General features: G+C 42.5%; 1 protein-coding gene across 1 annotated transcript; it reads right to left on the reverse strand.

The window, feature by feature from the left end:
* LOC109846734 (abscisic acid receptor PYL4-like) lies at positions 326 to 13,931 on the reverse strand. Its single transcript, XM_020415981.1, is given in 6 exon segments — positions 326 to 1,088; positions 1,091 to 1,188; positions 1,190 to 1,231; positions 1,233 to 1,337; positions 13,579 to 13,760; positions 13,869 to 13,931. Coding segments are annotated over 6 exon segments (735 nt in total). The 3' UTR covers positions 326 to 843.

The following is a 14,292-nucleotide window of genomic DNA, read 5'->3' on the forward strand; positions in this document are numbered from 1 at the left end:
GGCATGACCAGCTCATTATGCAATAGGGAGGGGACACCTCACATGTCCCCTCTCTTGATCATATATTTTGGATCCTTAAGATATTTTTCTTCTTTTATTTATACATCAGGTATAAAAATTTAGATTTTTTTTTCCGAAAATAAGAAAGAATATTTTTGTTTATTTTCTCTCTCCAAAAGATAGAAAAAGATGGGAGTCCCAAACTCAAGGGGCATCAAATTAAATGAATCGATCTGTTGGTAATTTATATTATCATGATCTTCAATAAAACTATACACGCTATTAATAAAAAAAAGTACAGATCAAATGAGCTGGTCCGCACCACTTTCTGAGTTGCTAATGAGCTTCAACTTCAAAAAATTACCGCAAATATTTCACATACGTACATATGAACCTAACGATCGAAAGAATTAATAACAATAACACTTGAAAAAAACAGTAATCTTCTCCTTCATGTGAAAACTAAAATATAAAAAAAAAACAATATAAACATACCCCAAAATGAGCTACAAAAACTAAACAACACATTATACACAGCTAGCTAGCTCCTCCGTGTTATTCTTGTAGTCTAATCCCCCAAGAAAAGGTAAATTGCTGACTGCCCCCCATCATCTACACCCTCAGCAGCTTACCACAGCATTTAACAACCTTTAATTCGCAAAAGAAAAAAGGACGCTCGTCTGCAACTCATCCTTAATGCTAAGGGGTGATAAAAGTCACTGTAGGCATAGATAAGGGGATCACCCGCAATTTACCCAAAGAAGAGGGCCAAAAAAAAAAGAAGGAAACAACAAGGATGAAATCGCTAATTTGCCCTCCCGCACCTCTGGAGCTTCTCCACCGTCATCNCTGCAGATTGCACCTGACGATCGTGTCGACGAACACGCACGTGTCCTCCACCGTGTTGCCCGCCGGCACGTCGACCACGTAGCTCTCGACCACCGTCGTCCCGTGGGCCCCACAGTCGTGCACCGTGGTCACCGACCTGTAGTTGCTCAGCCTGTGCTCGCCTCCCACGATCCTAAAGCTCATGACCTTCTTCTCGTCGTCGAGGATTTCGAGGCGCTCGGTGCTGGTGACGGCGGGATCCCGGAGATGAGGCGGACTCGCGGAGGCAGCCGGCGCGAGGAGGAGGAGTCGCCGTCGAGGAGGCGGCAGGACTTGACGAAGCGCTTGTAGGACTGGGGGAGTCGAGCGGCGGAGGAGGGCCCACACGGTGGAGGCGGGCGGAGATGGTCTGGATCACGGTTGAGGAGCACTGGTCCGGCCCACCGGGAGGTCGTGCAGGTGGGCCATGGAGTCGGGGAAGGCGGTGGGGGGGTGCACATTTGGGTGTGCTTTAGGGGGTTGAAGGACGAGGATCTTGGGGAGCTTGAGGAGATGTGAGGCATTTTTTTGGTTGAGAGTGTTTTTTTTTTTTTTTATCTTTATTTTTATTTTTCTTGGTTTGGTTTGGTTTGGGCTGGGAGAGGGGGTGTATTGGGATATATAGTGATGTGGTGTAAAGTTGCATTATTTTTATTTATTTATTTATTTATTTTGGTTTTTGGCGTTCAAGTGGGGGTGCTAGGTGTTCTTTATTTTTTTTTGCAAATTGCATGATTTTTAAAGAAGGATGGTCTCCATTATGGGGATCTTGTTCAAATTGGCTGTTTCCGAGGAGGCACTATTTTGTTTCAGTATCTAGGGGATTGAGGGGTCAAGTTTTGCAATAGTAACATATTTATTCTTTGAATGGTTTGAGAGTGAAAAAATAATTGTAATATGACATTCATAGAAAAAAGCCGTAACATTTGCTACAGCCAATTTAGATGTACCGAGTTCTTTTATTATTTGAAATTAAAAACTAAAATATCACATTATCAAGTTAGTTGATGATGGGAGAAGTTGCAAATTCATTTGATTGACCGCGGTACTGTAATTCGAGAACAAACAAAGCCTCTTATGCAAATTGCTCAAATCTTCTATTTATCGCTAGCATTGTCTTTTTGGCAATTTGCAACTAGCTAGTAAACGGCAATTCTAATGGTGGCTCTTCCCAATGGCTATACTTCTTCTCTTTTTCTCTTTTTTTTCCTTTTTTTATTTTTATTTTATTTTTTTTTTATTTGCCAATGGATAATTGAACAAGGAGGGAGGGTGGGCCGGTTGGACCTAGAAATGGTTAATTAAATCGAGAGTTGATCTTATGGGCAATAAATATAGAAATATGAACCATTTGGATGAGGGAGCATTACTTCATTACCCTCATCTAGGATTGTAGCTTAAATTATGACTTTGCCCTTAAGATTTCTCTTGAGGATCTTGTGTCTAGTCACTTTTGTAACTAGTTGGCCGTTTGAACTATCAACAAATATGAACCATTTGGATGAGGGAGAATTACTTCATTACCCTCATCTAGGGATTCTAGCTTAAACTGTGACTTCGCCCCTCATGATTTCTCTTGAGGATCTTGTGTCTAGTCACTTTTGTAACTAGTTGGCCGTTTGAACGCTATCAACTTTTCTTGGGAAAAACGAAATGGCATATATTCTTATGCCAACGAGGACATCCAAGTTTGAGAAAATGAAGGGGACTCGTCTTTGATTCTGCCATATTTAGATTCAAAACAGTGAACGTTTTGTTTGGTTCGTGAAAAACTATTACAACATCTAATATTTGGTTTCATGAAAGAATGGATGTAAACTTGAAGGAGGGATCACTAACAATTCCAATGAAAAATAGACATATCACTTTATTTCAAATTTTGTTTCATATATATATAGGATATCCTCGTGAATTTGAGTGTATAAGTTAAAAAAAATATAAATAACTAAAATTGGATTATATTTATTTCGATATGATTTCAAAATATGAATAAAAATATATCCTTCGAGCCTCAATTTAAAATGCTTCAAAACTATTTATTTGTCTAACAAATTATAATCTATAACTCCATATAGTTTAGACTTAACCCAATTTTTAAATTTCTCCACATTTCAAGCATATTATATTTGGTATAGGATCCTGATAATTATGTAACATTTCATTTGGTTATCCCAACATAGAAAATATAAATAAATTGATATTAACTACAGTAGGAAAGAGAATTACAATGAGCTAAAATCTCATTCTTGAAAGTAATTCTTTCGAAAATGTGGGAATGAAAAACATACAAAAACTACAGTACTCAAAATAACTTCTACAAAGATGAAAAGAGATTTTATGAAAATAATTGTATACAATAGAATGATCCATATCATACACTTTAGCGGATAGAGAGTGCGTTTATAAAGAAATGTGCATAAGCAATATTATCTTAATATCGAACGAATGGAAGTAAAGTATCCAAAGTTTCTAAAACAAATTGGGGAATCTATGTCCCTTTGAGGTTAGAAATGTCATTGAACTTAAAAGTCAAGGATCCCTTACTAGTCGGCGTTATTGCAGTCCCATATCTAGACCAAGGACCCTACAAAAAAAATATTGCAAATGGACTATCCACTTGTTAAACGTCCTAAGTTTGGTGGATAAGCTAACAATCAAGAGTACACTATTTAAAAAGATCAACCAGGGACATTTTGTTAATTTTACAGAATATATTAGCCTACCGCCTACAGTTCTTCGCGTTAGAATCTTCTCTATCTCCTTTTCATAGGATGCAAAATTGCAACTGGATGAATTTTCTAACACCCAACGTCAAGACCTTTAGATTTGCCGACTCACGCCAGGGTGGATTCGAAATTGTTTTTGAGTAATAGGCGGTAGAATATAAATTTTCTTTTCAAGTATCTTATAGTTTAAACCCATTATCATTAGTGTTTTGTCCATTACGGACCACACGTGCGTGCGACGGTGGTTCCGTGCAAGGCACGTGATGACTGTGTCCGGTGTTATGATGCGACTTGAAGGAATCCAGATCAGAGTACTTGTAGCTATCCGATCTCGAAAAGTTTCAACTTCGGATCTAAGGCAGCTTAAATTTCATCGAAGCCCTTGAACTTCGAGAGGTTTTGCACAAAAAGTATATGAAATTTAGTTTTAATTATGATAAATCAAATGTTGGTATTTCCAACAAGTTTTAAGATCATATGCGCAGGAAAGGGAAGAGAGAAGACAAATTTTATTTTTTTTGTAAATGGATGATGAAGGCTATGAAAGTTGGAAATGAAGAAAAAGACAAAAACTTACACATGCTTACGTAATAGACACTTCTGATAATTTTGCAACCGGTAACAACTATAATTTAGCACGTCGTATCTAAATCCTTCACTAACAAAAAAGAAAAAAAGAAAAAGTAAGGTACAATGGATTTGTTAGGACTTTTAGATTTCGCAAAACCACGAAACGTAGCAAATAGAATCACACGAGATTTAACATGAAAAACCATCAATAGGGAAAATCACAGAATTAAAATCAATCCACTATCAACTCCAAATTACAATCTTTTACACAGACAAATACTGTCAAACACCTCTCTCTCCTCTCTACTCTTCTTGATTATTCCTCCAACAATAGAAGAATATATATATATATATATATATATAGTATAATATATATTACTATATATATATATATATATATATATATATATATATATGGAAATCAAAACCATATCTCTAGTCTAACTTCCTAATTAAAATAAGGTTCAAACTCTTAATCATGATGAAACCCAAACTCCTAATCATGATAGATTTCTAACCCTATCTAATTCTCATGAAGTTATACAAAGAATCAAAAACACACATCCTAACTTGGAGTTTGAGTTGATACCTAACATATCTGTTTGCGTCGAAAATTGATGTATTCATTGCGGTATTCATTACAACTTCGGTCGTTACAATGAAAACAAAAAGATTGTCTTTTATAAGACTTTTACACAATGAAAAAAAAAAAGTTACAACTCTCGTCAAAACAAACGCAGAGATCGTTTATCGGTCTTCTGCTTGCGTGGGATCTTTGCCTGTGCCGGGGTTTATCCGTGGACCGCCTTAGATCTGGATCCGGTTGATGAAAAATTCGGCAGAGCTTCGCCTTCGCCGAGGAAGTATTTGATTTGAAGCGCTGAAATCGCACCAAGCGAAATCAGGGCTCTTCTAGAGATTAAGACCAAGCCTAATCTCAAGGGACTGACGGGAACGGCGTCGCGATCTCTCGAACTCTCCTTCTTTATGCCGAAGAACTCGCCAAATCTGTCAACCCTCGCTGAAATTCGTGCTCCTTTGACTCCACAATCCGGCAGCACCTCCTCGTCTTGATAATCAATCGCCCCTCAGAAATGAGCACCCGAGCTCGTATTTATAAGCTTCAAGAAGCGGTTATTTGGATGAGAACAAGTGATTTGGCTCTATCTTCAGTTAATAACTGATTAACCATGCTAGGGGATGATATCAAGTCAGTTTGGATGCTCAGGAACGATCAAATCCGCGAGAAAAACCGTCAAAAATCGAACTGGGGTCGAAACACGCGGCGGCAGGAAAATCCGACGCCCTGCGGTTACTGTAGCACGGGTCGGAAAATTCCGACCCGCTGTTACTATAGCGCTGGTCAGTTTAAGATATCTGCGGTATTTTGGTCATAACTCTTTCGTACGACCTCTGATTAGGCTGATTCAAGATGCGTTGGAAAGCTAACGAAGAGATCTACAACTTTTATGTTTTGAGATTTTTCAGATTCAAATCGCAGCATAGTCAAAACTTCACTTCTTTGTGCGGTCAAATCACTGTAGCAAATTCCGACCCGCGGTTACTGTAGCAAAATTCCGACCCGCTACTGTAGCATAATTCCGACTCGCTACTGTAGCAGATTTTCCGACCCGCTACTGTAACAGAATTCCGACCCGCTACTGTAGCAGAATTCCGACCCGTGGGTACTGTAGCAAAATTCCGACCCACGGGTACTGTAACAGCCTTAACTCACTCATCCGACCTCGGAATGAGGCGATTCAAGATGCGTTGGAAAGCCGACGAGGAGATCTACAGGCTCCCATAATTGAATCATATGTTGAATAAATAGGACACGAGGGGTGCTCTGCCTTTTGTAAATAACGTGGGGCTCCCGATCAGCTCTCGTTTCTGTTATTCCGAAGTTCTGTTGCTTCGTATGACCCGTCGACTCACTTCATGTGTTTGTCATTGTCAAACGATCTCCTGCGACTCTAATAGCGATGTTTATCATCTTCTCTCTGTCTCGAGTGGTGTACGGACACCCATAGGTATTTTTTAGACGCCTACAGATACCCCCTCCAAAGTATTTCAGACTCATTCTTTTATAGAGGAGTCTGGAATGTTTTGGATAAGATAGGCCATCTCCTCAATTTCGTAGAGTGACCTTGAACTATCTCAATCCTTAATTTCTTCAGCCTTCAATCTATTCATTGTTTCATCGAATAGATGAAGTTCTTCTTCTTCCGGCGTTGCGTTTATCGTCTGACCGTTGTCGAAATCTTGAACTGAGATTGGTGTGTAAGTTTCTGAACTTAGCTCGTGCCATTGAGTTGACTTTGAACTAATCCTCTCCGTCGGGAATTCATATCTGATCGTAACTGAAATCCTTGGAGTCCTCTTTTGCCTTATTTTGACGAAATTGCTGATGCGTTGACCGGCATCGATCTTTACTGTAACGCGTTGACCGGCGTTAACACAGTTTATACTCGTACGTTTGTTAGAGTCTACACAGTTTAAGCTCTTAAGGCATTGGAGCGTGACGGTCCCGAATGTTGGGCTGCAGGACCAACTATTAAAGCTGGTTCATCTGCACGTGTGGATCTTATCCTGAAGTTTGTTGGATGTTCAAGTTATGAGACCAACTAATGAAGCTGATACGTCAATGACTCGCACTTATAGAATTTTTGACAAATTCTCAGCCATCAACGGGTTTGATAAGCCTTTACCGACTACCGTTTGAGTCGGACTAGCATGCGGATTGTTTAAGTCCGTTCCGCATGTAACGTTATGCTAAAAGAGTTAACTCTTTTAGTGCTACGATATTGAATACGTAGACTTCGTCTTTCTCCTGTGAAAAGACTAAACAGCGACGTGTATCAGACGTAGACTTTAAGGTTTTTGGCAAACCCTCAGCCTTCAACGGATTTGGCGTGCCTTTACCGATTACCGTTTGAATCGGGCTTGCATGCGGATTGTTTAAGTCCGTTCCGCATGTGACGTTGTGCTAAAGGAATGAACTCCCTTAGACTTGATGCTACGATATTGAATACGTAGACTTCGCCATTGTTACGGGAATAGGCTACCCGGCAACGTGTGTTAGACGCTGGCCCCTACTTAGGCTTCGGGATAAAAGTCCACAGATTAGAATTCTGGTGTCTTCTTCAATCGGTGAAAGACTAAACCGGCAACGCGTGTTAGGCGTTGACTTATCCCTACTCAGGATTCGGGATAAAACCGTTTGAATCGGGCTAGCATGTGAATTATTAAAACCCGTTTCACATGTAACGTTGTGCTAAGAGAATTGCTTCTCTTAGACTTAATGCTATGATTTTGAATACATAGACTTCGCCATTTCTTACGGGAATATGGCATCCGGCAACGCGTATTAGGCGTTGACTCATCCCTACTTAGGATTCGGGATGAAAGTCCCCAGAATTATACTCTGGTGTCTTTTTCAATCGGTGAAAGACTAAACCGGCAACGCGTGTTAGGCGTTGGCTTATCCCTGCTTAGGCTTCGGGATAAAATTCCCCAGACTGGATTCTGGTGTCTTTTTCAATCGGTGAAAGACTAAACCGGCAACGCGTGTTAGGCGTAGGCTTATCTCTATTTAGGAGTTGAGATAAAATTCCCCGTGCACAAAGTGCACGGATTGGAAGTTGGGAATTGTGTCTTTTCTCAGGGTAAAGACGGACTGGAAAATGGAAGAGGAAGAATTTTATATTCTATCTCCCGGCACTGAAGAGGAAGAATTTTATATTCTATCTCCAGTTGGAAAGGAAACTCAAGGTGGGATCTCCACCCTCAGAATCCGAAATGATGAAACTAAGAGTGGGATCTCCACTCCGAGAATCGGAAAGATTCAAACGACCCTAACTTTTATAGGATTGGTCATTCGATCCAAAAAGAGTCCCTCATTTATTGAGGAGAAAGCCCAATTTCGACCCTAACTTTTATAGGTTTGGTGGAAAAAGGAAAAGATGGAAGTCTTTCGTTTATCGAAAAGGATAACTCAATCTTAGTCCTAACTATCTGCAGGTTTGACTAAGTAAAGTTGGAGACAATCCTAACTTTTATAGGTTTGATTGCTCAATTGAAAGTGGACCTCTCGTTCATGAAAGGAATCGAGAGGAGAATCTGGTTGTGGCCCTAACTTTTATAGGTTTGACCAAGGAAGCAGTGAAAGTGGGAGGTTTGAGATGATCTTACCTTTTACAGGCTTGATCGTTCAATTTGAAAGTGGACCTCTCGTTCATGGAAGGAATCGAGAGGGGACTTTGGTTGTGGTCCTAACTATAAGAAGGTTTGACCAGGTAGACAGTGAGAGTGGGAGTACAAATCATAGTGGGGGTTTAGTGTTTATCACTTTGTTTGTAATTATCGGGTTATCCCTAAGAAAATTACATATAGAGTTCTTCTGGGAACTTCCCATTACATGAATCATCCACTCCCAGCTTCTTCGCGAAACTGGGTTTATCATTGCATTCGGTTACATGATCGGGTTATCCTTAAGAATATTACATATAAAAATTCTCCTGGAACTTCCCGTTAAGAGTGGGAAACAGTTTAGACTCATATACCTATTGGAGTAATTGAGAAGCAGTTTATACTCGTATACTATTGGAGGATTGAGAAGCAGTTTATACTCGTATACTCTTCGGAGTGTTCATTCGACTTAATTGAGCGATATAACGCCGGCTTCAACCAAGGTTTGAATGCTATTCTTGAGAGCGAAGCAATCCTTGGTGGGATGGAGGATCCTCCTGTGGTACGCACAATACTTTGGATCCAAAATGTTATCAGCTTCCTCCTGATTTGTGATGGGTGGAAGCTTAATCTTGTTGTTTTCAAGGAGAGATTCGAAGATGGCTGGAACGTCCTCGTCCTTGAAGGAATACTCTTTTTGGAGTCTCGGGTCCGAAGTCTTTTGCTGCCTTCGGGATTTTCTGTTGTGACGTTTGATTAGTACCAACAGCAGCTGTAGGTGCCTTGCCCTTACCACGAGAGGCAAAGTTCGAGTTCGGAGGATTGGCCGTCGGTTGGCTCCTCTCGGCCTTCTTCCTTCGGAGGAAGCGTTCGGCTTGTTCACCGTGCACCTTCAAGTCTTTTCAAGTGTTAGACGGTGCGACTCCCATAACTTCCAATATCTCAATAGATAGGTTGTTATGACATGTCTGAAGGATGAAGTCCTCCGTGATCGGATCTCGGCAGTTCATTGCTTTATTCCGGAAGCGTTTGACGAAGTCGTCGACTGTCTCATCTTCTTGCTTCTCATCGAAAAGTGTCCTGATGGATACCTCATCGTCGTCATCAAAGAAACTGCCGAGGAATGAGCTCTCCATATCATCCCAGTTGTTAATACTTCCGGGTTTGAGACGGCGGTACCAATCAAAGGCGGGCCCGCGAAGGGTGCCAACGAATGACCGAACCATCAAGGCTTCATTGCCGGAGATCATGCCCAAATGGGACTTGAAGTAGATCAGATGCTGAGTGGGTGAACCCTTCCCGTTAAACGGCGTGAAGTTAATCAGGTTGAACTTCGCTGGGTATGCTATTAAATCCCACTCTCTTGGATAGGGACATGGAATGCCGGTCCTTTTCACCTCTTGAGCAGACATTAGAGCGTTGATTTTGCTCTCGAGATCTTTTATTTTCTCATCCTCACTCGTATCGGGGCTTGGACGATTTGTGATAAGAACAGCGGGGCCACCCCCGGCATTGTCATCTTCGGTGGAACCACCCCCAGCGTTTTGGTCAACGAGAGGGTTATCAGCATTAAGGCGTTCATCCACATCTGAATCGCTACCTACTTGGTTAGCAGCGTTGCGACGGTTGGATTCGCCCATTTGATTGGAAAGAGCCCGAATCTGTCGGTCGTGCTCTTCCCTCATCCGTAGCATAGCCATTTCCATTTCGATCTTGAATGCCTCTTTCTGTTTGGCCAAGGCATCCTCAACCATTTTGGCTACCTGCTCGGTGTTGATCATGAACACTTCGTGAGATTGTCCCGGGCTAGATACCGTATTGTCAGAAGCGACTGCAGAGTTAGCATCCGATACTTCATCATCCGAGGATACCCCTCTCTGCATTCTTTGGTAGTCCCTGCGTCTAGTGGTCCCTGATCGCAACCGGGTTAGACGATGCGATACAAGTGGGTCAGAGCTAGAAGGTCGAATTGATTTTCCCTTATCAACCATATTGATGGTAACCTCTGGGGGTTCGTCACCTTGAATGACCGATCGTTTCTTACGGAGGCGCTTTAGATTAGACTTATCCTTTCCGTTGGAGACCCTCTCAAATACCGAGACCCTCTGCGGAGCGGTCTTGGGGCAGCTGCACGCTGATAATACTGCCCTGATAAGTTCGACGCACGGGCAGTGAGATTTTGTTTCTCGGGTATATCTCTTCCGAGACTTGTTCATATCCCCAGCCCGATAGTACAACTCATCGGTCAGATGACCGGAGCAACCTATTGTTCGTTGACACAACTCCCCAAGTATAACGTTGTCATCGTCAGATGAATACGTTTCTTTCAGGGGATTTGCCGTTTTATCAGCGTTCTCAAGAGTCACATGTTTAGAACTACACTTTTGGGAGCGCAAGATCTCAACAGGCTCCTGGTTTTGAATAAACACCCCCAGGCGGGTAGAAATTGGAGTTTTCCCTTCATGAGAAGGCTTGAAATTGTTACGAGGGCGTGTGCGACCCCCAGCTCGACGAATCGCTCGGGGTTCAGTCATCGGACCCAAGCATTCTTCGATCAGAACTTTGCCTCGATCCTCGTGCAAAGGACCCAGGCGATTGACTATCCTCAACTTGAAATGAGACAAGTCCACACAGTCCCGGTGCTCCATCGGAGGTGCGGAACTCACAGGGATCAACGAAACAGGTGCAGAACATCTTCTGCCTTGACTCTGGCGCGGGTCAGATTTAAGTGACCGACGGGTTGGAGGGTCGGATTCAAGTGACCCGCAAAGTGGAGGGTCAGATTTGGGTGACCCGCAAAGTGGAGGGTCGGACCCAAGTGACCCGAGATTTGGAGGGTTGGATTTGGGCGACCTGCAGATTGGCGGGTCGGACCTAAGTGACCCGCGATTTGGAGGGTCGGATTTGGACGACCTGCAGATTGGCGGGTCGGATTTGAGTGACCTGCAGATTGGAGGGTCGGATTTGGGCGACCTGCAGATTGGCGGGTCGGATTTTGGTGACCTGCAGATTGGCGGGTCGGATTTTGGTGACCTGCAGATTGACGGGTCGGATTTGAGTGACCCGCGGACCGGCGGGTCGGATTTGAGTGACCCGCATTTTTCGATCTTTTCGGCCGCCGTCTTGTACTTTGGCCTCCAAACTTTGTGCAGTTTTGGTGGCTTCTTTTATAAAAATCTGATCCCTTCACTTTGTGGAGTTTGTTAGGATTTATAGAGAGATTAGGGATGTAACTGCTCTCTTAATCCGCTCCTAAATAGGGGTTTAGTCGCCCCATTAATTGGGTGTAACAATCCACTCGAACCACTCCCCAGATCATGGGTGAAAAACGGTTTTGGAAACTGTTTGGATCACGTTTGAACGAGTCAAAGCCATGATTTACGTTCTGGGCATGAACCTGCATTCAAAGGCATGCTTTTAGATGATGCGTCAGCGTCTGAGTTTGAGCTACGTCCGCGGTTGAATCGGTACCGTGTTTGTGCTGCGTTTAGTGGCTGAAAACACTGCGTTTATGCTGTGTTTGAGTTGCGTTGGTAGCTGAAGATGTGGTGATTGCGTTGCTTTGACTCTGTAACGTTGTTTGCGTCGAAAATTAATGTATTCATTGTGGTATTCATTACAACTTCGGTCGTTACAATGAAAACAAAAAGATTGTCTTTTTATAAGACGTTTACACAATGAAAACAAAAAAGTTACAACTCTCGTCAAAACAAACGCAGAGATCGTTTATCGGTCTTCTGCTTGCGTGGGATCTTTGCCTGTGCCGGGGTTTATCCGTGGACCGCCTTAGATCTGGATCCGGTTGATGAAAAATTCGGCAGAGCTTCGCCTTCGCCGAGGAAATATTTGATTTGAAGCGCTGAAATCGACCAAGCGTAATCAGGGCTCTTCTAGAGATTAAGACCAAGCCTAATCTCAAGGGACTGACGGGAACGGGCGTCGGATCTCTCGAACTCTCCTTCTTTATGCCAAAGAACTCGCCAAGATCTGTCAACCCTCGCTGAAATTCGTGCTCCTTTGACTCCACAATCCGGCAGCACCTCCTCGTCTCTCCGCCCCTCAGAAATGAGCACCCGAGTTCGTATTTATAAGCTTCAGAAGCGGTTATTTGGATGAGAACAAGTGATTTGGCTCTATCTTCAGTTAATAACTGATTACCATGCTAGGGGATGATATTAAGTCAGTTTGGATGCTCAGGAACGACCAAATCCCGAGAAAAACCGTCAAAAACCGAACTGGGGTCGAAACAGTGCGGGTCATTCTGACCCGCGTTACTGTAGCGCGGGTCGGAAAATTCCGACCCGCTGTTACTGTAGCGCGGGTCAGTTTGAGATATCTGCGGTATTTTGGTCATAACTCTTTCGTACGATCTCCGATTAGGCTGATTCGAGATGCGTTGGAAAGCTAACGAAGAGATCTACAACTTTTATGTTTTGAGAATTTTCAGATTCAAATCGCAGCATAGTCAAAATTCACTTCTTTATGCGGTCAAATCACTGTAGCAGATTCCGACCCGCGGTTACTGTAGCAAATTCCGACCCGCTACTGTAGCAGAATTCCGACCCGCTACTGTAGCAGAATTCCGACCCGTGGGTACTGTAGCAAAATTCTGACCCACGGGTACTGTAACAGCCTTAACTCACTCATCTGACCTCGGAATGAGGCGATTCAAGATGCGTTGGAAAGCCGACGAGGAGATCTACAGGCTCCCATAATTGAATCATATGTGGAATAAATAGGACACGAGGGGTGCTCTGTCGTTTGTAAATGACGTGGGGCTCCCGATCAACTCTCATTTCCGTTATTCCGAAGTTTCGTTGCTTCGTATGACCCGTCGACTCACTTCATGTGTTTGTCATTGTCAAACGAGCTCCTGCGACTCTAATAGCGATGTTTATCATCTTCTCTCTGTCTCGAGTCGTGTACGGACGATGTTTATCATCTTCTCTCTGTCTCGAGTCGTGTACGGACACCCATAGGTATTTTTTAGACGCCTACAATATCCTCCCTCGACGAAAAATCTCCAAGTATCTCAACGGCTTCAGAAAAACTCACTCTCTTCTTCTTGTTATTCACCTCTCTCTTGTGGACAAGAGTCTGAGAAGAGTCATCTACACCATTAACAAATCGCACATCTAAATAGCAAATATGGTTGCTATTCTTTCTCCCTCGTAAAATCAAATCACCATTTTTATACACTTTGCATCACTCTCCTTTACCCACATACTTGTATCCACGCGATGTCATCTCACCCAACGAAATTAAATTAGCACCACACGATGACACATATCTCACATGATGAAGAATTCTGACCTTCCCAGTGCGAAGTTTGAGGCGAACACTTCCAACACCTTCAACCTTCATCTTCTCGTTATTTCCAACAATCACGTCATCAAATTCTTCATCTGTCTTTAATGTGTTAAAATAATTTTTGTTGTTACAAACGTTCATAGAGGCTATAGAATCTAACACCTAAGTGTTACTCACATCAGTACATGTACTCTGCATCAACAATACCATATCTTCATCACACACAACCATCAAGGAGTACACATTCTTCCTATTTTCTTGAAGCTCCATCTGTCTAATACTCTTCAAATCATCACATATCTGGGAACATCTGAATTGAATATGACCCTTCTCTCCGCAATAATAGCACTCATTTTCGCTGTCGTCTCGGGCTCGAGATTTTGACCTTCCTCGATAACTGTCACATCTCCTCTTACTCCTCTTCCTCGATTAGAAACTTCAAAAGCTAGTGTACTCTCACCACCATTAGATGTGTTTTCCTTTCCCACTATTCTTTCACTCTCACGTAGGAGTGTTGTCACATCGTCAAACTTTAAAGTTTGCTTCCCTGCAATTATCATCTGAACTAACGGCTTGTACGACTTTGACAAGAAAGATAATAGTAGTAGCGCCTGCTCTTATTCCTTAATCT

The sequence above is a fragment of the Asparagus officinalis genome, chromosome 7 (assembly GCF_001876935.1).
Source record: "Asparagus officinalis chromosome 7, Aspof.V1, whole genome shotgun sequence".
Lineage (NCBI taxonomy): Eukaryota > Viridiplantae > Streptophyta > Magnoliopsida > Asparagales > Asparagaceae > Asparagus > Asparagus officinalis.